General features: G+C 41.1%; 1 protein-coding gene across 32 annotated transcripts in view; it reads left to right on the forward strand.

Annotated features, from left to right (window-relative positions):
* Positions 1-23,597, forward strand: part of LOC126266845 (transcriptional repressor CTCF) — a 147,792-nt gene that overhangs the window by 24,805 nt on the left and 99,390 nt on the right. For 10 of the 32 annotated variants that reach the window (XM_049971413.1, XM_049971444.1, XM_049971425.1 and 7 more), the window contains 7 exons: positions 156-272; positions 392-501; positions 7,475-7,684; positions 7,765-7,877; positions 7,969-8,138; positions 13,654-13,790; positions 15,087-15,237. In XM_049971413.1, coding sequence (XP_049827370.1) covers positions 156-272; positions 392-501; positions 7,475-7,684; positions 7,765-7,877; positions 7,969-8,138; positions 13,654-13,790; positions 15,087-15,237 — 1,008 coding nt within the window. Of the gene's footprint in view, positions 1-155; positions 273-391; positions 502-7,474; positions 7,685-7,764; positions 7,878-7,968; positions 8,139-13,653; positions 13,791-13,822; positions 13,960-15,086; positions 15,238-23,597 lie in introns of all 32 variants that reach the window. The other 22 variants (XM_049971415.1, XM_049971428.1, XM_049971431.1 and 19 more) reach the window with 5 other exon arrangements.

The raw sequence follows: 23,597 nt of genomic DNA on the forward strand, positions 1-23,597 counted from the left end.
ACAATCAAGATACATTCTTTTTCAGTAGCCTTACTCTGTACCCTCTTTCACTGTGATTACAGATTGCAAAAGCAGTATGAAGTCATTGTTGATGTTTGTTTTTTCCATCCTTTATGTTATATTTGGAATAATCTCACCTTATGAACTGTTTTCAGCTGAAGTGGTTACCACTGAAGAAAATCCAGAGGAGGGAACTTATTTTGTGGACCAGTCAGGTCATTACTATTATCAAGCAAATGGTGATCAGCAGCCAGTTATGACAGTTGTATCAGGTCAGCAAGTTCTCATTTTTCTTCTTTGTGTAATAATATTCTTATTTTGATTTGGTTTCACTCAAACATGTATGTAATACATTTATTGTGCCACACATACTGATACTCACTTATTGCAGAGACATCAGCAGAAGTAACAGATGGGGCTTCTGAAGCAACATATGTAACTATGCCTCAGGAGAGTACTCATGTTGAAGAAACCATTACAGGGTTGGACTCATCTCAGGAGGTACAGTTAAATTATACTACTTCTCAGCACTTTTCACCTCACAGAGTATTTCATCTTATTGATAGAGAAACTGTGGTAGATGGTGATGCTAAAGATATGTAAGTCCACACTTAACATGTGTGCAGTTGATGGTGATTGAAAACGGCAGCGAATTGACCTCCCAGTAGCTGCCGAGAGGTCTACATCTACATCTACATTTATACTCCGCAAGCTACCCAACGGTGTGTGGCAGAGGGCACTTTAAGTGCCACTGTCATTACCTCCCTTTCCTGTTGCAGTCGCGTATGGTTTGTGGGAAGAACGACTGCCAGAAAGCCTCCGTGCGCGCTCGAATCTCTCTAATTTTACATTTGTGATCTCCTCGGGAGATATAAGTAGGGGGAAGCAATATATTAGATATCTCATCCAGAAACGCACCTTCTCGAAACCTGGACAGCAAGCTACACCACAATGCAAAGCGCCTCTCTTGCAGAGTCTGCCACTTGAGTTTGCTAAACATCTCCGTAATGCTATCACGCTTACCAAATAACCCTGTGACGAAATGTGCCGCTCTTCTTTGGATCTTCTCTGTCTCCTCAGTCAACCCGACCTGCTACAGATCCCACACTGATGAGCAATACTCAAGTATAGGTCGATCGAGTGTTTTGTAAGCCACCTCCTTTGTTGATGGACTACATTTTCTAAGGACTCTCCCAATGAATATCAACCTGGCACGCGCCTTACCAACAATTAATTTTACATGATCATTCCACTTCAAATAGTTCCGTACGCATACTCCTAGATATTTTATGGAAGTAAATGCTACCAGTGTTTGTTCCACTATCATATAATCATACTTTGAAGGATCCTACTCCTTTCTATGTATTCGTAATACATTACATATGTCTATGTTAAGGGTCAGTTGCCACTCCCTGCTCCAAGTGCCTATCCGCTGCATATCTTCCTGCATTTCGCTGCAATTTTCTAATGCTGCAACTTCTCTGTATACTACAGCATCATCTGCGAAAAGCCGCATGGAACTTTCAACACTATTTACTAGGTATTTATATATATTGTTAAAAGCATCCCCTGTGGCATGCCAGAGGTTACTTTAACGTCTGTAGACGTTTCTCCATCGAGAACAACATGCTGCAACTCTTCAATCCAGCCACACAGCTGGTCTGATATTCTGTAGGTTCTTACTTTGTTTATCAGGTGTCAGTGCGGAACTGTATTGAACACCTTCCGGAAGTCAAGGAAAATGGCATCTACCTGGGAGCCTGTATCTACTATTTTCTGGGTCTCATGAACAAATAAAGCGAGTTGGGTCTCTCACGATTGCTGTTTCCAGAGTCCATGTTGATTCCTACAGAGTAGATTCTGAGTTTCCAGAAATGACGTGATACGTGAGCAAAAGACATGTTCTAAAATTCTACAACAGATCGATGTCAGGGATATAGGCCTATAGTTTTGCACATCTGCTCGACGACCCTTCTTGAAAACTGGAACTACCTGTGATCTTTTTCCAATCATTTGGAACCTTCCATTCCTCTAGAGGCTTGCGGTACACGGCTGTTAGAAGGGTCATTGTGCAAGCACCCATGTGGCGTTCTGTTTTGCAGGGAGAGTATTTTACAGCTTCTCTTCAGTTGTGCGCTGCATACTAAATAACAAAATTGCCATGTTTTCTGTTCTGAATAACAAGTTTTTGTTTTTGATGTTCTAACATCGGAAGCAAATTGTGAGTGTTAAATTAGCATGTAGCACGGGAAAGATCAACCACAATAAACAGAAGAAGATGACAGTATGGCCAGAAATGTCCACCAGCGAGAAATGGGGTGAGGCAGGGCCTCAGAGAAGACGATAACAAAATGAAGAAAGAGTTCCATATTGTGAAAGGCACTACTCGGAGCATATCTGAGGTTCATCCATTATGCTGGAAACATCTGGATAGAGATCTACAATGATTTGATTGGTGAACTTCAATACCAGCCCGAGATGACACCGATGGAGAATGACACCACACTTCGAATGACCAGGACAGTGTGAGAAAGAAGATTAAGGAGTACCCCATTGAAGAACCAATTAGAATAGTTCTTCAGAAGACAATGCCACGAGTTAAGGCCTTGCTATGTGGACTAAAATGGATATTGAATGTGAAAACAGTGCATCAAGCTCTGTTGAACTTCAGATTTAATGCCATGGCAAGACTTCACAGTCAAACAAATAAGGAGAAACCACCACTGCTTATTCTGGCTGTAGATCCATCAGAAGATGTGGCTAGTTTGAAGAAGGTAGAAGAAATCTTAGAGATCAAGTACCTCATGGCTCTTGATGTCAAGACTGAACCCCTCCCAGCAGGATTTGACATTAAACCATTGTGTTTTAAATGTGAAGACTAAGGACATAGTGAAATATTACACATGCTCCCCGGGTAATGCTAAATGAGCTGGAACGAATTAGCAGTCAGATCAGATATTGGATTTCCTGGCTACAAACATGCAGACAAATCAAAATCAAGTTATTGTATTTAGATAAAGATGGAAAAAGTTTTTCCTTCTGGGCATCAGAAAAATTTTGCACATAAACAAACTGTGAAAAAATAATGGTTTCCAGAACAAATGATTACTTCATTTAAGAGAAGGTTACAAAACTGAACACTTAATGGGTTGATGATGCCACCTTCAGACAGTGTAGGTACAACAGAACAGAATTAAAGGCAAATAACAGCCATTCCTTAAGTCGCTGAGGAGAGAGCTGTGACATTAGAAATAGGAAACAGCAGAGCAAATGAATGGTTACTCTGCACTTGATTGGGCCTGTTTGCATTACTGTTTTTGCTGTCTTTCTCACCTACATCATTGTGATCCTCCTCATGTTAGCACTCAGTTTATTCTTTTATAAAAGATACACATCCTGGCATCCAACATCCAATATCTTTAAAGGAAGTTAAATACTTTTAGCTAGCATTAATTTAGCTTCATCTACCTGGTAAGTATTAAGCTACCTACCAGCCAGCCAAGCAGCTTATACAAGCGTTAAGCCCCTATATTGGTAAATGTATGCTCTACAGCTTTTTAATCGGTGCCTTATAGTGGTCTTTGATGTTGTTTCCCTTTTCACCAGAGTGGCGGTTGCCAATTGCCTCAGCAATGACTAACTTCCTCAAATTCACCCTCATTTCTACATTCTTTCTCTTTGGTGTTAACTATTATGAACAAACAGAGGCATCGCCTTGATATGCCCTCTGTGACTGGTTGTGGCAAAGTTATTCATGGAGGATTTTTTTGAAGAGAAAGCTCTGGAAAAAGCTACATTGAAGATTACATCCTTTTTCAGGTATATTGATGACACATTTGTTGTATGGCCACATGAAAGTGAAAGGCTTCCAGGGTTTCTCCAAGATCTGAAGTCTCTGTGGCCTAAGATCAAATTTCCTATGCAGGAGGAATAGAATGACGAACACCCTTTTCTGGATGCCCTAGTCAGGCATAAAGTGCACAATTGTATAGGACACAGTGTGTACTGGAAAGCCACCCACACTGATATATATTTCCATGCCTCCAGCTGCCATCATCTGTCACACTGGTTCACAGAGTACATGCAATGAAGGATAAAGAAAGCCTACCAAGGTTGCACAGCCACCTTAACAACTTATTCAAGAAGATGAGTGTGGGGGAAGACAAATCAGATGTGCTTCCAAACAGAAGACACAGGCCCGGCAAATAGAAAACGACGAGGAGCATGACAGTGGCGTATTTGCCATACACCGATAAAGTATCAAACAATATCACCAGAATCTTGATTCAGTGTAACATCAGATGTTTTTCTGTCTACCCTCAAAATGCGTACTCTGTTAGGGACAGTGAAGGATGACTTCCAGTCCATAAATACAAAGGCAGAAACGTGTACATCAGGTGGACTGTGCATACAGTCAAAGAAAGGTAGAAGGAGCACAGGAGATGCTCTAAACTTGAACAACCAACAAAATCTGCTGTTGCAGTAGTGTTACGGCAGACCTCGTTGTCTTGGGTCTGTATTCTAAGTGTTTAAGTGTGGATGTTGCAATGTGAGTGACCTGATCAGTAGGTACACTCTCAGTAAAGCACGGTATCAGCACTCAGCCGACTGGAGTCACAACATCAGGCAAGAGTAACTTCCGCACCCTGCGGTGGCCTCAGAAGCACTGAGGGGCTGGATCTCATATCCAGTACATGACAATCGCATTCCCCCATCACTCCGCCCGATGCACCATGTGATTGGGTAGTGAGGGAAGGGGTGGGCAGCAATAAGAGCATAAAGAGGGCAAGATGTAGCAAAGACATTCATTCTACAGGTATCACTTGAAGGTGCGGCAAGGTAAGGTGTTGACATATTGTGTGTTACATAAACAGCTGCACCTGTCTGGACATCTGAGATCAATAGAAACTGTTGATTTGCCAGGAAAGCCTGTAATATCATGTCAGCAAGTTATTGACATCTGGTAGTTTGCCCAACCTTTCATGGAACAATCTATACACTGGGAAAGTTTTATATTTCACAAAACCTATTTTATTTTTATTCACCATTTATTGGTTAGCATTCCAAATTCCAATACTGCTTACAGTGAACTTTTATTTTTCCACTGTCTTGTATAGTAAATTTCAGAATTTTATAGCAATGAGTATTTGACTTTCCAGAGGAATGTGATAGCAACTTTTTGTCTCATTTTGTAGTCAGCACGGGTGACAAGTTTACCACATTGTTTCTAATTTGTTGAAAATTAAGGAGTTTGGGATTATTTTCTATTTATTTACTTAGGTTAGTGTTAGTAACCATGAGCCCTTTGTTTTGAAATTCATAGTTTGTATCACACACTGTTCTAACTAAAACAGTGTAATAATAATAATAATAATAATAATAATGATAAGCAGGTAATTTTCAGTCTTTCCTAGGGTTCTTCTAATTTTTTCAATATTTCTTCATTTTCTCCCCGAAAGACTTCTTTTGTTCCTTCGTTGGTCCACTGGTTAGTATGGATTTGGTTCCGTCTCTGGAGTAAACTTCCACTCATCAATTTCACTTCTGAATGTATTCATGTCTGATGAGTTTTTTATGTCAATTTTTGTTTTTGTCAAATCCTTAACTTCAGTTACCCAGGGTATTGATGCTTTAAGTGATGTCACATAGTCCAATTGACGTATTGTTAGTCTGTTTCCAGGTAATCTGTCTAGGTGTCCATAGAACTTTATTCGTCTCTTTCTGATATCAATTTCAACATTTGATACTTTTTGTGTTGTCTTGAAGGTTTGCAGACTGTATCAATCTTGTGTCTATCGTGATCCCAGAATTTTTCTACTATCAAGTCCTGTTGGTTCAATAATTTCATCAAGATACTTAGTGTTTCACTCTGTTGATTTCACTATAGTTTGTTTTAAGTTTCAGGATATCTAATTTTGAACAGATGAATTCAGTCTTCTCAAAAGTGATTTGCAGGCCAGCCTTATCTGCACTTTCTTTGAGGGTCTTGATTTGTTGTGCTGCTGTTCCTTTACTGTCAGTTAGAATCACTAAGTCATCTGAAAACCCTAAATATGGAATGTTCAATTTTCCTTGACCTCTTCCTAGTTTGATTGGCTTCCAAAAATTTTGTTTTCTTAGTTCCATTTCCCATTCTTTCATTCCTTTGTCTAAAACTATGCTGAATTGTAGTGGCGAGATCCCATTTCCCTGTCTTACTCCTGTTCTAAGAATGGTTCTGAAATTTCATCTATGAATTTAATTTTTGATTTGGTTTCTGTCAGTATGTGTTCAATCAGATTTCAAGTTTGGGTGTGTGGTTCTCATTCTTTTAGAATATTGCATAGAGATTGTTTGTTTATAGAATCATATGCTTCTTTTGCAGACTATTGGTTTCGGTGTGATTGGTTTAATTTTTAAAATAGTTTTAAGATTAAAGTTCTGTTCTTGGCATGATCTGTTTGGTCGAAAGCCTGCTTGGTGTTTGAAACTGTATATTCTAGATGTTCTTGTGCCCTCCTTAGGACACAGATGGATAGAATTTTGTAAGTGACCAGCAAAAGTGAAATGCCTCTGTACTTGTTTACATCTGATCTCTCTCCCTTTTTGCAAGTGAACATTTCCAATCGTCTGGAATATTTTCCGGCTGCCAAATTTTTTGGATGATTTGAGTGATTTCTATTAAGGAATTTGGACTAAGTCGAACTTTCATTGGTGTGTTCTGGTTGTAATCATGTAATCTGGGGAATCTCATACTTGGCTGTGAGAACTTTAGAAGTTTTTGGAAATATTTGGCCAAGTCATGACAATTTTTTTTGTTAGTCTCAGTTTTCCGTCTTGTTTCGTGGAACAGAGGTTTCATGGAGTGTGTCCTTTGATGGTGGTTTTGATTTGTCCCAATTGTAGTTTAAGAAGGCTCCTTGTCTCTCTTTTACTGTGTTATCACAATTTGGACTTTTTTCTTTAATGGGATCAGTTCTCTTGCCATCTGTATAATTTTTGTTTGGAAATTTCTCCAGCTGTTTGTAGGTTGTTTTTTCCCATGCTTCTGTAATTTTTGATTCTTGAATTTTTTCATATCAAATTGGGGAATTCATGGTCTTTTCTTTCGACATTTCCCTTTTTGGTGTGAATTAAATTCTGACTCCGGTAAGATAGTGGACAGAATCTACATTTGCCCCTCTGCGGAACTGAATGTCGTTTATTTCCCTTTGGAAATCATAGGAGATTGCAACACGGTCTATTTGAAATTCAGCTACCTGAAGGATTGGGGATTACCACGTTTTTTGTTTCTTAGGGTTTTTTTGATTATATATTTTTCCTCTGTTTTCCAATTTGTGTGTTGAAATCACTGAGAAGAATTTTTACATCCTCCTTTGGAATTTTGGACTTTTGCAAGTTTTGTCCCAAAATTGTGTTGTCTTCTTTATTTTTATTTATTTATTTATTTATTAATTGTGTGATGCATTTGGGTGACAAAATTACATCTTTCTAGGCTGTGACTACCAATGGAGCTGATACTAGTATGATTCTAAACACAACAGATACATATCAGACAGTCACAATAGTACCATCAGATACAAATCCAGGAGAGGTCTCATATGTTCTCATTGTGCAGCAACCTGATGAAAAGGATGACAAAACTGATGACCAAGATCTTACTGTCTATGACTTTGACGAAGGTGAAGAAGGTGGGATTGCAATGGTATGTGCTTTTAAATTAGGTCATTCAGCACTAAAAAATATTTGTGGACCCTTGTTTCACATTAATTTTGTTGATTTCAGGAGTCAGGTGATGAAGATGACAAAACTAAGATTATTAAAATCTTGCCCAAGAAGTCACAGACTGTAACACAAGCTCATATGTGTAATTATTGCAATTACACAAGCCCGAAAAGGTGAGACTTCGTGCTCAGAATGTCATATTCCAACAAGTAACCTGCAGTAGACAAGAGGGATGCAATTTCTGGCAAATTTATACTGTTTCAGATACTTACTTTCCCGCCACATGAAGTCACACTCTGAGGAACGCCCACACAAGTGCAGTGTTTGTGAAAGAGGGTTCAAAACTTTAGCATCTCTTCAGAACCATGTCAATACACACACTGGCACTAAGCCTCACCGTTGTAAATTTTGTGACAGTGCTTTTACAACATCAGGTAAATAATATGTCAGCTTATTTTTTAAATAAACATTACACTTCTCACTCATAAATGCAAGAGTACTATCAGAACAAGGGTTGTACTAAAAGCAATGAAATGAAAACATTAGTTAACCAGAAAAAATGCAGTGTGTCAGATGAACATATAAAAAAATATGGATTAGTATAATTTTATCAACAAGTGATTCTTCAGTTTTTTCAGACATTCTTGCTCTGTTTGATCCTTAGTTGTCCTAACCTTCCATGTGCAAATTTACCTTTATACCCCTTTTTTAAATTAATAAGTCTCCACATAAATATAAAAAAATGAACCAGTGATGAAGTTTCTTTGTCTTATTCTGATGTTGCATTGGAAAGTATTTTCCATATGTTGTCATTTTTAGTGGCATAAACTATTTGTTTGTGGTTCAAAGAGGGTCAGTAGTAGATAACAAACATTTTTCTGTGTATGGTGTTAAATTTGTTAAAATACCCTGTACTTGTTCACCAAAGCTACAGCTTCTTATGCAAGCACCTTGTTGTCAAGAAGATATTAAACTGTATCCTCCTTACATTTTTTCCCTATCAAAATTTTGTTGCAATGCTGTCTGGTGAAAGAAATATCAGTAGGAAACAGTCATGTGTACTATTTCTCTTGCAACATTTTATCTGTGCACATTAGAAACCTTCATACTATGTTATTGACAAAATATACTGTTTAGTTAGAATTAATTTCTCTATCAGTTATCAAGAAAGGCCTCCCCAAAACTTAAAACTACAACATTAAATGCATTCTGTCATTAATTTTGTTGTAAATGTTAAGACAAACTCTCCCTCAAATGTTTGTCAGTGCTGGCAACTTGTATGTTTGACACCTACACTGTTTCTGTAACACTTACTTAGAATTTACTAAGCCAATTCACAGAAAAGATAAAAATGAAGAAGATGAAAGGAACAACTTGTCCATTATTTGTGTCTTACATGAAAGGCAGAGGACAAACATTTAGGTGTCCCAATAGATTGGGAAACTGGAAACTTTAGAGATTACATAATAATTACTCAGTTTGTTCTGGAACATCAAAACTGCTGCAGAATCACATGGTACTGTTGTGTGGAATCTTTGTTGCCACCTAAAATCAGTACATGCCAGTATGCAAGATAGGGTTATACCAGGGTCATAGAGTCTCCTTTTGTCAGCAAAACTGTGCTGTTACTGACCTGGTATTACAATTCTTTTGTGTAGACTAACATGAATCATGTTTTATAGATTAGGAATGTAGTAGGGAAAAAGTGTAATTCTATGTATGAAATGCATCCACTCTTTTTAAAAAGATAAATCAGTGTTTGTAATTATGAAAACCCCGACAGGAAAATCAAATGTCCAGTCATTATCGTAGTTTACAACATGCTGCTGTAAGTACAACTCTTTGAAACAAATCAAACAATGGAAAGTTATGGGCGGAATCTCAACAATGTGTAAAGGATAGATTACTATCCGCCAGATAGTCCCAAACAAAACAATGAAAAAGACTGCTAAAATAATTAAGCTTTTCGACAAAGTCCTTGTTCCAAAATAGAAAACACACACACACCTGCTGTCTTCTGGCACTGGGGCCTACCTGACTGCTAATGCATCTGACGTAATCAGTAATGTGTTGGGCTGTGGGATGTCCCTGCACGCTCCCACAGCTAGCACAGTGTCTTCCCCAAATTGCACCTTGCTCTTCCTGTTCCATGCCTCCTCCTTACCCCTAGCACCCACGCCAGCCAATTGCTGTCCACATCACCTTGCACACAGTCAGACAGGCCTCAGTGCCCAGAGGCAGTGGCCTCTCCCTCTCCACCCAACCCTACCATTGCCTACACTCCCAAAACCCGACTCACACTCAACATACAAAATATACAACCTCCTTCCCAGTCATAATGATCAACTACATCTTCATCCACAATTGCTTCACCTATGCAGGCATCGCTTAAAAACAAATCAATGGTACAGCAATGGGCACCCAGATGACACCGTCCTGTACCAGTGTATTCATGGGTCGTCTAGAGTAATACTACTTAACCACCTAAAATCCCAAACCCCTCACGTTGTGTGGATTAACTGATAACATCTTTGTAACCTGGACTGAGGCTGAGGACACCCTGTTCACCTTCCTCCTGAACCCCAACATCTTCTCCACCATTCGCTTCACTTGGGTCTCCTCAGCCCAGTAAAACAGCTTGCTCGATGTTGACCTCCACCTCAAGAATGGCCACATCAGTCCACCTCCGTCCATATCAAACCTACTAATCACCAGCAGTACCTCTACTACAACAGCTGCCACCCATTCCATACCAAGAAGTTTCTTACATTCAGTCTAACCACCCGTGGCCATCACATCTGTAGTGAAGAGCTGCCCAAATATACCAAGGGTCTCACTGAGACCTCCACAGACTGAAATTACCCTCCCAACTTTGTAGAGAAACATATCTCCTGTGCCTTTTTCCTCCAGTCCCGCAACACCTCCCACATTCCCACTGTTCAGCCAAAAAAGCAGCAGTCCTGCCATGACTCAATAGCACCTAGAACTGGCAGCTGAATCATATTCTTTGCCTGTGGTTTTGACTACACCCTGAAATGAGGAATATCCTACCCACTATTCTTCCCAACCCTCCTACACTGGTATTCCATGACCCAACAAACCTACGCAGTAGCCTTGTTCATCCCTACTCTACCCCTGCTCCCAACCCCATGCCTTATGGCTCATATTCCTGCAATAGACTTAGATGCAAGCCCTGTCCCATACATCTTCCCACCATTTCCTACTCCAGTCCAATCATAGGTATTACCTATCCATTCAAAGGCAGGGCTACCTATGAAAGCAGTCATATGAACTACGAACTAAGCTGCAACCACTGTGCAACTTTCTACATGGGCATGGCATTCAGCAAGTTGTCTGTCTGCATGAGTGGCCATCAACAAACTGGACCACCCAGTTGCTAAATATGTTTCCCAACACAATGTACTTCACTTCAAGGACTGCTTCACAGCCTGCGCCATCTGGATCCTTCCCAACAACACCAGCTTTTCTGAATTGTGCCGGTGGGAAACTCTCCCTGTAATATATCGTACATTCCAGAAACCCTTCTGGCCTTAAACTTTGCTAGCCCTCGCCTTCACCTCCTTATCACCTTTTCTGACCCCATTCCAGCACTGCATAGTCTTCTATTCCAACAAAGCACCACTAGTCTCTTTCCACTCCTCTGCTTCTAGTCTTTTCCACTCCCCTCCCCACTTCATCTCTGCATCCCTCAAACATCCCAACTACACCTAGCAGCCCTATCCCGTCTCCACATCATCTCTGTAAGCTCTCACAAGCAGCACTGCACCATCCCCTGCTGCTACTGTGCTGTCACTCCCTCTCCTGTCCTCAACCTCCTCCATATCTTCACCAGCCATGAGGCACAGTTCGACCTGAGTGGCCAGAGAAAGTGGTCATTCGTGTGTGAGCTATACTTGTGTGAAAGTGTGTGTTTTCTGCTTGAGAAGAAGGCCTTTTGGCTGAAAGTGTAAATTTATAGCAGTCTTTTTAACACATCATATCTTCTGAACTATGCCTTGAACAGGGATGTACCTTTGCAGGTACATCTAGTGGCCTATGGGGATACTACCTGCAAAATGTGTTGTGAAGATGTAATAAATTAAAACAAAATGCATGATGTGACAGTTTTTCACTCAACTCGTTGTTTATGACACCATATCTCACATAATATATATTCTACAATGATGTATTTTTGTAAGTACATTCTGTGGTATATGTGAATGCTGTCTGCAAAATGTGTAGCAAATAGAGTTAGTAGTAAAGAAGTAATAAATTAAAATCTCATGCCTGATGGGGCAGTTTTACTGCATTAAGAGCAATAAACTTTCATCTACATTGTGTTGTGGGGGGGGGGGGGGGGGTGCAAGTGTGAAGAAGTCTTGTAAAAGTTTGAAATTATGCATAAAGTTGGTTGCAAATCACTAAGTGCTCTCATTCTCAATTACTGGATAAATAAAGTGTGGCTATTTGTGCATCATAAGCTGTGCTTCTTTTTCACCCACAACCCTTGGAGAGGTAGGTGGTTCTTTCCAGATAGTAAGTGATATGTGTTCTATTTTTTAAATTGATCCAGTGGTTCAGGAGGGGATGTGGGATGTACATACATACACTTTTATAATATGTATGGATTTTCACAAATGCTATAGGGTGCTAAACAGTACTTGTAAACAAGAGGAAGAATATTCTGGTTTTGCTATGGGGTAGTTTGTGGTGGGGTGTTGCAAAAATTGAAGCATTTATGAAATTCTCTTTTTATTGGAAAGAGAGAAAGAAAGCTCTGAATACTATTTTTCCTGGTCTGATTGTGGATGCAGTCTATAGATAAAATATCTTCATGTGCTGTTATTCCCTTTCATCATTCCTGGAGGGCAATATAATTATTTTAATAAACACTAGAATTGATGTTTTAGTTTTAATAAAGCTGTCACTGTAACATTGGTAATATGATCATTTAAATTAATTTTGCTGTACGTAAAATTCTGTTACTTGCCAGGAATTAAAAATAAAGAAAGATGACAAATTGAATTGAAGCTCCCCCTATTTCACAAAACCTGCATTTTTCCTTTTGTATCCTAGGAGATTAGAAGCAGAGAACAGGAATGTACCCCTAAAACATCTGAATGTCTTGTTTCTTTAAACACCAGTTAACCGTATTTCCCTAAGCTTAGTGTAGAAACAGTAAGAGGGGGAAAGGAACTATAATCCCACTTTAGTTTAGTGAGTGTTAATATGGGTTGCAGAATATACCACATTGAATGTAAAAGCTACATCTATGGACACAGGGCCATTTTATGTGTGCTACAGAAACTTCTGTAAATTGGCCAGCACATTTTTATGTTCTCTGAAGCCATTATATATAACTATTTTTTCATAAGAGAATTTCGTGAAGGGATTTTTGAAACTGATGGTGCAGTGTGCTATACAACCTTGTTAATTACTTATTCATTTTTGTGAGTGTAGAATGAAGCCTATTAACTATAAGTGTTATGTTGTACATAGAATTTTTGCTTTTATCCAGCATCAGGAACATTTTCTGCATGTGCCAAACACTATCTTCGTGAGGTGGACCACTAGTAGCAACACCTGGCTGGAATTGTTTAAATTCATTCATCCATGAATTATTTTGTTATTTATTGCATGTGTGTTGTACCGAATATATCTGTTCTTAAATCAGCATACACACTAATTTAAAGGTAACTCTGAAAGAACTGTGTGGCAGGAGAGTATTGGTGTAGTAGAGTTTCTTCCCATGTGAAAATGAAATAAAATGAAGCAATACAAGGCATGGTATAAAACACCATTTGGGTTGAAGCTTTATGTATGCCGTTCTTTCAGACGTGACAGTTGCATAAAGTAGCAACATGAATTTTTCAATGAAGTGGCAGTATGCTGAATTGGGGGTTGGCTGCATGCCACTTTGTAAAATATTGCCCTTGGTGTCTTCCACAGGTGAGCTCGTAAGACATGTTCGGTACAGACATACACATGAGAAACCACATAAATGTTCAGAGTGTGATTATGCGAGCGTGGAATTGAGTAAATTGAAGCGCCACGTGCGATGCCACACTGGTGAGAGACCCTATCAGGTGAGCCAACACTTTTTGTGTTATTTCCGCAGGTGAACTTGTAAGACACGTTCGGTACAGACACACTCACGAGAAACCCCACAAATGTTCGATTTGTGACTATGCCAGTGTGGAACTCAGCAAAATGAGGAATCACATGAGATGCCATACTGGCGAAAGACCTTATCAGGTGAGCACTTCAGTTTAGTAAAATAAAAACAGCATCAGACCAGTGCTGAAAGCATTTGTATTATTTGATTACAACACATTTGCAACACAAATTTACACAGAACAATTTGGTGTCTTACTATTCACACTCGTTTAGATTAATTTTTAGTATGGGTTATTTCATTGATATTAGTATAGCATTAATAAGGTATTATCATAATTGCTGAAAACTTTAGTGATAAAAATTTTGGTGGTGGTATATAGAGTTGTCTTGAAGTCTTTGGTGGATAATTTAAATGGCCCTTGATAAGGTAGCATTTCTTCATTTTGCTACTTCAGGCTGCCTTTCCAAACTTCACTTTCTAGTTTCTTATGCAGCTCTTTATTCAAAATTTATTTGAACAAATCATATACTTTTTATTCCTGGCATTGTTTATGCTTTGAGAGGATCTGTTGTTATTCTTATCCATTGTTGCCATTGACACATGATTACAACTGTATATATGTTTTTTTGTTTGTTATGCTGTACTGTTAATTTCTTTTATATAAAATGTAAATCTATTATCATAAAATATGTCATGTTAACATCAAACAGTGAAAACTCCCAGTAGGAATATCGACAATGTAGCAAACGACAGATTGCTTCTTCCTTAAAGAAGACACGTCACGTTGCAGACAGTGCCAACTCGTGTCTCCAGGCTGAGATGCTGGAATTGGCGTTCATATGTGTGTAAGGTGTGCATGCTTGTGTGTGTGTGTGTGTGTGTGTGTGTGTGTGTGTGTGTGTGTGTGTGTGTGTGTGCGCGTGTGCATGCGCACACGCGTGTGTGTGCATGCGCCGGCACATGTGCGCACGCGCGCTTTATTTACTGCTGGAGGCTGTGGCCAAAAGCTACATGTGAGTGTCTTTTTAATTGTGCCTGTCTGCAACTTCTGTGTCTTCTTTACACTAAGTAACAATCTGTCTTTTCCTACATTGTTCAAGTTAATATTTCACAGATTTCCATGTCTTTGCAAATAGTTTCTTCTTCTGTCATTTGCATAGTTCATTGCTTTGTTATTCTTAAGTTTTTACTTTAAATACACTAAAAAGCTTTGTAATTCAAGTACAGCACATTCTAATATTGTACCAATCTGTCACTGTTACAGTGCCCACATTGTACATATGCAAGTCCTGACACATTCAAACTAAAGAGGCATCTCAGAATTCACACAGGAGAAAAACCATATGAATGTGATATATGCCATGCGCGATTTACTCAGTCAAATAGCTTAAAAGCCCATAAACTTATTCACAGTGGTGAGTACAAGAAGTACTTATTTTTAATTTTTTTAATGCAATAACTTGCAGTAAAGTTTGAGAGTTGAAATGAGAAACAGGATTATCTGGGGTGGGGATTACCTGTAGTAAAGAAACAGTAGGCAAGAGGATATAATTGGTGTGAACCACTTGTCACCAAGTATATCTTGAGTGAACTGGTGTTGTTATTGGATATTTGTGTTTCCAGAAATTCAAGTCTTCATGGCTATTGTGGTAGGTGTAAATTACTTGTAGCATAGAAACAGTGGCTAAGAGCATGTAATTATTGTGAACCAAATTTATCTTCATTGAACTGGCATTATTATTGGATAATATTTATGTTACAAGAGATTTAATTATTCATGGCTGTTGTGCTAGGACATAATGTGCACTCATACACTTTTGACTATTGCAACATTGTATATTCTACTTCATGATAGATATGGAAGACATATTATGGGAAATGGATGATGTAGAAAAATAATTATTTCTGTAGTAATTTGTTACGAATATATTATTCCAGTAGAAATTTGTTATGAATAATTTCACAGAGTGGTCTGTAAGTATGAATAAAAAATGACTAATTAGATATCAACCTCGTACAAATCAAAATGTAGAGGCAGTTTTGCAACTTTTTGTTTACTCTCTTAAACAGCTCATTTATACAGAATAATAGATTGGAAAAATGTGACCCCAAGTTTCTTAAAACATGCGAGAGCTGACCTAGTCCCACACAGAGAAAAATTATGTTTACAGTCAGGTAGTTAATAACCAGGAAAAGTCCCCAACAGTGAAATCATTTAATCTGGGATCAGCTGTCATTGAATGTCTGGAACTAGTTAATGTGTCTTTATGTTTAATCGTAACAGTATGTTAACTATGCTTTAGTTTGTGTGGCTCTGGAACAATAGTACTGTTCATTATATTGTTGAAACAAACTTAAGTTGCGGTGTTTTCAGTTCACTCAGTAAATGTGAACAATATTAGAAGTCCGGCAAAAACATGCCAGATCTTAAGTTCCAGGCTGTGCAGTATTTGACCGTGTACTTAGTTGGTTTTTGTGGAACCAGTGCAGAAATTCTGTTTGTTATTGTGCAGTGAAGATTGAAATAACCACTTCATCATTCTAATAGATTGTTGTTCATTAATTATGAACAATGTTTTCAATGAGGGACAAACTTTGGTGATTATTCTTTTTCATACAATGTTGTAACGGTCACCAACTATTAAAGTGGAATTCCAGATTGTTTTGTAAGAGTCTTCTTGATACTCTTAGCTGTTAGGAACAGGGGAAAAAAATTATTTTATGGACAATTTCTGTGTTATTTTTAGTCAAATGTGATGTTACGATATTACTTTTGCCAAATTTTATGTTACTTTTGCCAAATTTTACATTACATTTTACCAAACTTCCTAATATTTTTGTCCAGTTTTAATATTTGTCTTTAATAACTTATTTTTGAAATATTATATGAACTTTACTTTTGTCACAATATCATGTTGAAAATGAAAGTATACCTACTTATTACTTAATATCTATTTACTAACAAAGAGATAGAGGGGCTGGCCAGTACTTACCTCAGCTCAGTACAGCCGATAGAGACACAAAAAACAACCGAAAATTTAAGCTCCTAGCTTTCGGAATAAATGTTCCTTCATCAGGGAGGAGAGAGGGGAAAGAAAGGGAAGAAGGGAAAGTGGATTTAGTTACTCACAACCCAGGTTATGAAGCAACAGGGAAAGGAAAACAGGGAAGGTAGCAAGGATGGAGGCATGGTTGTCAGAGGGAAGCCAAAGATATTCTACTGCAGGTACTGTGCCAGCTTCAAGCCAAAGAGGATGCATACAGAAGTAAAGAGGTGTATAGTATAAAGATGTAGGATGGAAAGATGCATGAATGGCTAAAGAGGAAAGGGAAAGAGGAGAAGACTGAAAAGTAAATGGGAGTGAGGTTGTTTAACGTAGGTTTAGTCCAGGGGGATGGCGGGATGAAAGGATGTGCTGGAGTGCAAGTTCCCATCTCCGCAGTTCAGAGGGACTGGTGTTGGGTGGGAGAAGCCAAATGGCACGTACAGTGTAGCAGGTTCCTAGGTCCCTAGAATTATGCTGGAGGGCATGCTCCGCTACTGGGTATTGGACATCTCCTAGGCGGACAGTTCGTCTGTGTCCGTTCATGCGCTCAGCCAGTTTAGTTGTTGTCATACCGATGTAAAAGGCTGTGCAGTGCAGGCATGTCAGCTGATAAATGACATGTGTAGTCTCACACGTGGCCCTTCCTTGAATTGTGTATGTTTTCCTAGTAGCGGGGCTGGAGTAGGTGGTTGTGGGGGGATGCATGGGGCAGGTTTTGCAGCGGGGTCGGTTACAGGGGTAGGAACCGCTGGGTAGAGAAGGTAGTCTGGGAATATTGCAGGGTTTAACAAGGATGTTACGGAGGTTAGGGGGACGACGAAAGGCAACTCTGGGTGGTGTGGGGAGAATTTTGTCAAGGGATGATCTCATTTCAGGGGTTGACTTGAGAAAGTCATATCCCTGGCGGAGTAATTTATTGATGTATTCGAGGCCAGGATAATATTGGGTGACAAGGGGGATGCTTCTGTGTGGTCTGAGGCTAGGAATATTGTTGTTGGACGGGGAGGAATGTATTGCTCGGGAGATCTGTTTGTGGACAAGGTCTGCAGGATAGTTGCGGGAGAGGAAAGCACTGGTCAGGTTATTGGTGTAATTGTTGAGGGATTCGTCACTGGAGCAGATACGTTTGCCACGAATACCTAGGCTGTAGGGAAGGGAGCGTTTGATGTGGAATGGATGGCAGCTATCAAAGTGAAGGTACTGTTGTTTGTTGGTGGGTTTGATATGGACAGAGGTGTGGATGTGAGCTTCAACAAGATGAAGGTCAACATCCAGGAAGGTGGCTTTGGTTTTGGAGAAGGACCAGGTGAAATTCAGATTCGAAAAGGAGTTGAGGTTATGGAGAAAATTAAGGAGTGTTTCTTCACCATGAGTCCAGACCACAAAGATGTCATCTATAAACCTATACCAGGCCAGGGGAAGCAGCTGTTGGGTCTTCAGGAAAGCCTCCTCCATGCGGCCCATGAAGAGGTTGGCATAGGATGGAGCCATCCTGGTTCCCATGGCAGTTCCCCTGATTTGTTTGTAGGTCTGGCCTTCAAAAGTGAAGTAATTATGGGTGAGGATGAAGTTGGTAAGTGTGATAAGGAACGAGGTTTTTGGAAGATCTTCGGGTGGGCGTTGGGAGAGGTAGTGCTCAAGGGCAGAGAGACCATGGGTGTGTGGGATGTTTGTGTAAAGGGATGTAGCATCTATGGTGACAAGAAAGGTTTCAGGTGGGAGAGGAGTGGGAATGGATTTGAGGCGTTCTAGGAAGTGGTTTGTGTCCTTGATGTAGGATGGGAGCCTGCAGGTGATAGGTTGGAGGTGTTGGTCTACCAGAGCTGAGATACGTTCTGTTGGGGCTTTGAAGCCTGCTACAATGGGACGGCCAGGATGGTTCTCTTTGTGGATTTTGGGTAATAGGTAGAAGGTAGGGGTACGTGGCTCAGGTGGAGTGAGTAAGTCTATGGAAGCCATTGTGAGGCCTTGTGAGGGACCTTGGATTTTTAGGATTTTCTGCAGCTCAGTCTGAATGGAGGGAATGGGATCCAGGGTAACAGCTTTGTAGGTTGAGGTGTCGGAGAGTTGACGCAGTCCTTCTGCCACATACTCCACACGGTCAAGTACCACAGTTGTGGAGCCTTTATCCGCCGGAAGGATTACAATAGAGCGGTCTGTTTTCAGCTGTTTAATGGCACGGGATTCAGCTGGGGTGATGTTGGGGGTTGTCGGAATGTTCTTCAAGAAGGACTGGGAGGCAACACTGGATGTGAGGAATTCCTGAAACGTCTGCAAGGGATGGTTTTGGGGGAGGGGAGGAGGATCCCTTTGAGAAGGCGGTCGGAACTGTTCTAAACAAGGTTCAACACTGGGTCTAGTATTTGGGGGCTGTGTTTGGGTGGTGAAGTGATATTTCCAGTTGAGGTTCCGGGTGAAAGAGAGGAGATCTTTAACCAGGGCAGTGTGGTTGAATTTAGGTGTGGGGCTAAAGGTTAAGCCTTTTGATAGAACAGATGTCTCTTGAGGAGAGAGGGATCTGGATGAGAGGTTTAGAACTGAATTGGAGTTGGTGATATGTGGCATTTGACTGTGGTTATAGTTGAGATTTGGTCTGTGTGGGGTATGTGCTGGGATGGGGAGATTGAGTAGGGTGGCTAGGCTAGGTTTGTTGGCTATGAGGGGGGGTTTGTTGACAGTTCTGTTGTGGTTGGTGTTTGTGAGGGATAGGGAGAGGGACCCCACTTCTTAGGTGTTGCACTAGCACTGTGGATAGTTTTTTCAGGTGGTGTGTGGCATGGGACTCAAGTTTGCGGCTGGCTTCTAGGATGATGTTCCTGAGTGTGTTCTCCAAGCAAGGGTTTGAGAGGTGGAGGACTTTGAAGAGAGATAGGAGCTGTTGGGAGTGGTGGTTACATGAAGTAGTGTAGAGGTTCAGGACAAGTTGGGTAAGGGCTAAGGATTGAAGGTTCTGGAAGTCCAGGAGAGATTGGTGGAAGGAGGAATTGCACCCAGAGATGGGAACTTTTAAGGTAAGTCCTTTAGGGGTAATTCCAAAGGTTAAGCAGGAACGGAGGAAAAATATGTGGGATTGCAGTTTGGCTACGGTAAATGCATGTTTCCGGAATGAATGTAAATAATTATTTACATTCATTCCGGAAACATGCATGAATGTAAATAATTATTTACATTCATTCCGGAAACATGCATTTACCGTAGCCAAACTGCAATCCCACATATTTTTCCTCCGTTCCTGCTTAACCTTTGGAATTACCCCTAAAGGACTTACCTTAAAAGTTCCCATCTCTGGGTGCAATTCCTCCTTCCACCAATCTCTCCTGGACTTCCAGAACCTTCAATCCTTAGCCCTTACCCAACTTGTCCTGAACCTCTACACTACTTCATGTAACCACCACTCCCAACAGCTCCTATCTCTCTTCAAAGTCCTCCACCTCTCAAACCCTTGCTTGGAGAACACACTCAGGAACATCATCCTAGAAGCCAGCCGCAAACTTGAGTCCCATGCCACACACCACCTGAAAAAACTATCCACAGTGCTAGTGCAACACCTAAGAAGTGGGGTCCCTCTCCCTATCCCTCACAAACACCAACCACAACAGAACCGTCAACAAACCCCCCTCATAGCCAACAAACCTAGCCTAGCCACCCTACTCAATCTCCCCATCCCAGCACATACCCCACACAGACCAAATCTCAACTATAACCACAGTCAAATGCCACATATCACCAACTCCAATTCAGTTCTAAACCTCTCATCCAGATCCCTCTCTCCTCAAGAGACATCTGTTCTATCAAAAGGCTTAACCTTTAGCCCCACACCTAAATTCAACCACACTGCCCTGGTTAAAGATCTCCTCTCTTTCACCCGGAACCTCAACTGGAAATATCACTTCACCACCCAAACACAGCCCCCAAATACTAGACCCAGTGTTGAACCTTGTTTAGAACAGTTCCGACCGCCTTCTCAAAGGGATCCTCCTCCCCTCCCCCAAAACCATCCCTTGCAGACGTTTCAGGAATTCCTCACATCCAGTGTTGCCTCCCAGTCCTTCTTGAAGAACATTCCGACAACCCCCAACATCACCCCAGCTGAATCCCGTGCCATTAAACAGCTGAAAACAGACCGCTCTATTGTAATCCTTCCGGCGGATAAAGGCTCCACAACTGTGGTACTTGACCGTGTGGAGTATGTGGCAGAAGGACTGTGTCAACTCTCCGACACCTCAACCTACAAAGCTGTTACCCTGGATCCCATTCCCTCCATTCAGACTGAGCTGCAGAAAATCCTAAAAATCCAAGGTCCCTCACAAGGCCTCACAATGGCTTCCATAGACTTACTCACTCCACCTGAGCCACGTACCCCTACCTTCTACCTATTACCCAAAATCCACAAAGAGAACCATCCTGGCCGTCCCATTGTAGCAGGCTTCAAAGCCCCAACAGAACGTATCTCAGCTCTGGTAGACCAACACCTCCAACCTATCACCTGCAGGCTCCCATCCTACATCAAGGACACAAACCACTTCCTAGAACGCCTCAAATCCATTCCCACTCCTCTCCCACCTGAAACCTTTCTTGTCACCATAGATGCTACATCCCTTTACACAAACATCCCACACACCCATGGTCTCTCTGCCCTTGAGCACTACCTCTCCCAACGCCCACCCGAAGATCTTCCAAAAACCTCGTTCCTTATCACACTTACCAACTTCATCCTCACCCATAATTACTTCACTTTTGAAGGCCAGACCTACAAACAAATCAGGGGAACTGCCATGGGAACCAGGATGGCTCCATCCTATGCCAACCTCTTCATGGGCCGCATGGAGGAGGCTTTCCTGAAGACCCAACAGCTGCTTCCCCTGGCCTGGTATAGGTTTATAGATGACATCTTTGTGGTCTGGACTCATGGTGAAGAAACAAACACTCCTTAATTTTCTCCATAACCTCAACTCCTTTTCGAATCTGAATTTCACCTGGTCCTTCTCCAAAACCAAAGCCACCTTCCTGGATGTTGACCTTCATCTTGTTGAAGCTCACATCCACACCTCTGTCCATATCAAACCCACCAACAAACAACAGTACCTTCACTTTGATAGCTGCCATCCATTCCACATCAAACGCTCCCTTCCCTACAGCCTAGGTATTCGTGGCAAACGTATCTGCTCCAGTGACGAATCCCTCAACAATTACACCAATAACCTGACCAGTGCTTTCCTCTCCCGCAACTATCCTGCAGACCTTGTCCACAAACAGATCTCCCGAGCAATACATTCCTCCCCGTCCAACAACAATATTCCTAGCCTCAGACCACACAGAAGCATCCCCCTTGTCACCCAATATTATCCTGGCCTCGAATACATCAATAAATTACTCCGCCAGGGATATGACTTTCTCAAGTCAACCCCTGAAATGAGATCATCCCTTGACAAAATTCTCCCCACACCACCCAGAGTTGCCTTTCGTCGTCCCCCTAACCTCCGTAACATCCTTGTTAAACCCTGCAATATTCCCAGACTACCTTCTCTACCCAGTGGTTCCTACCCCTGTAACCGACCCCGCTGCAAAACCTGCCCCATGCATCCCCCCACAACCACCTACTCCAGCCCCGCTACTAGGAAAACATACACAATTCAAGGAAGGGCCACGTGTGAGACTACACATGTCATTTATCAGCTGACATGCCTGCACTGCACAGCCTTTTACATCGGTATGACAACAACTAAACTGGCTGAGCGCATGAACGGACACAGACGAACTGTCCGCCTAGGAGATGTCCAATACCCAGTAGCGGAGCATGCCCTCCAGCATAATTCTAGGGACCTAGGAACCTGCTACACTGTACGTGCCATTTGGCTTCTCCCACCCAACACCAGTCCCTCTGAACTGCGGAGATGGGAACTTGCACTCCAGCACATCCTTTCATCCCGCCATCCCCCTGGACTAAACCTACGTTAAACAACCTCACTCCCATTTACTTTTCAGTCTTCTCCTCTTTCCCTTTCCTCTTTAGCCATTCATGCATCTTTCCATCCTACATCTTTATACTATACACCTCTTTACTTCTGTATGCATCCTCTTTGGCTTGAAGCTGGCACAGTACCTGCAGTAGAATATCTTTGGCTTCCCTCTGACAACCATGCCTCCATCCTTGCTACCTTCCCTGTTTTCCTTTCCCTGTTGCTTCATAACCTGGGTTGTGAGTAACTAAATCCACTTTCCCTTCTTCCCTTTCTTTCCCCTCTCTCCTCCCTGATGAAGGAACATTTATTCCGAAAGCTAGGAGCTTAAATTTTCGGTTGTTTTTTGTGTCTATCGGCTGTACTGAGCTGAGGTAAGTACTGGCCAGCCCCTCTATCTCTTTGTTAGTAATTGTTTCACATCTTTATATGAGATTTTCCATTAATTATTAATATCTATTTACATCACTATCACATTTGCTACATAAAATTTTGGGCAAGTGCCAGGTCTCAGTAAGGTGCTGCTATGATATTTCCTTTTCAGGAGTATACTGGTGATAGTGCATAGAGCTCCCCTATTTAAAACCCTACCGACACATTCATGGTGACACAGTTGTTGGTGTGTTTAAATTCCTTGAACGCATGCACTATAGCTGCAAGTCTTTGTGCTGATGATTGGGCAGTCCCTGGGGAAAACTCACCTCGACAATTTCATATTGGTTGTCTTCACGTCATAAGACCACAGAATGTTGTTGGCTATGGAGGGCA

Source organism: Schistocerca gregaria, chromosome 4 (genome assembly GCF_023897955.1).
Source record: "Schistocerca gregaria isolate iqSchGreg1 chromosome 4, iqSchGreg1.2, whole genome shotgun sequence".
In the NCBI taxonomy this organism is placed as follows: Eukaryota; Metazoa; Arthropoda; class Insecta; order Orthoptera; family Acrididae; genus Schistocerca; species Schistocerca gregaria.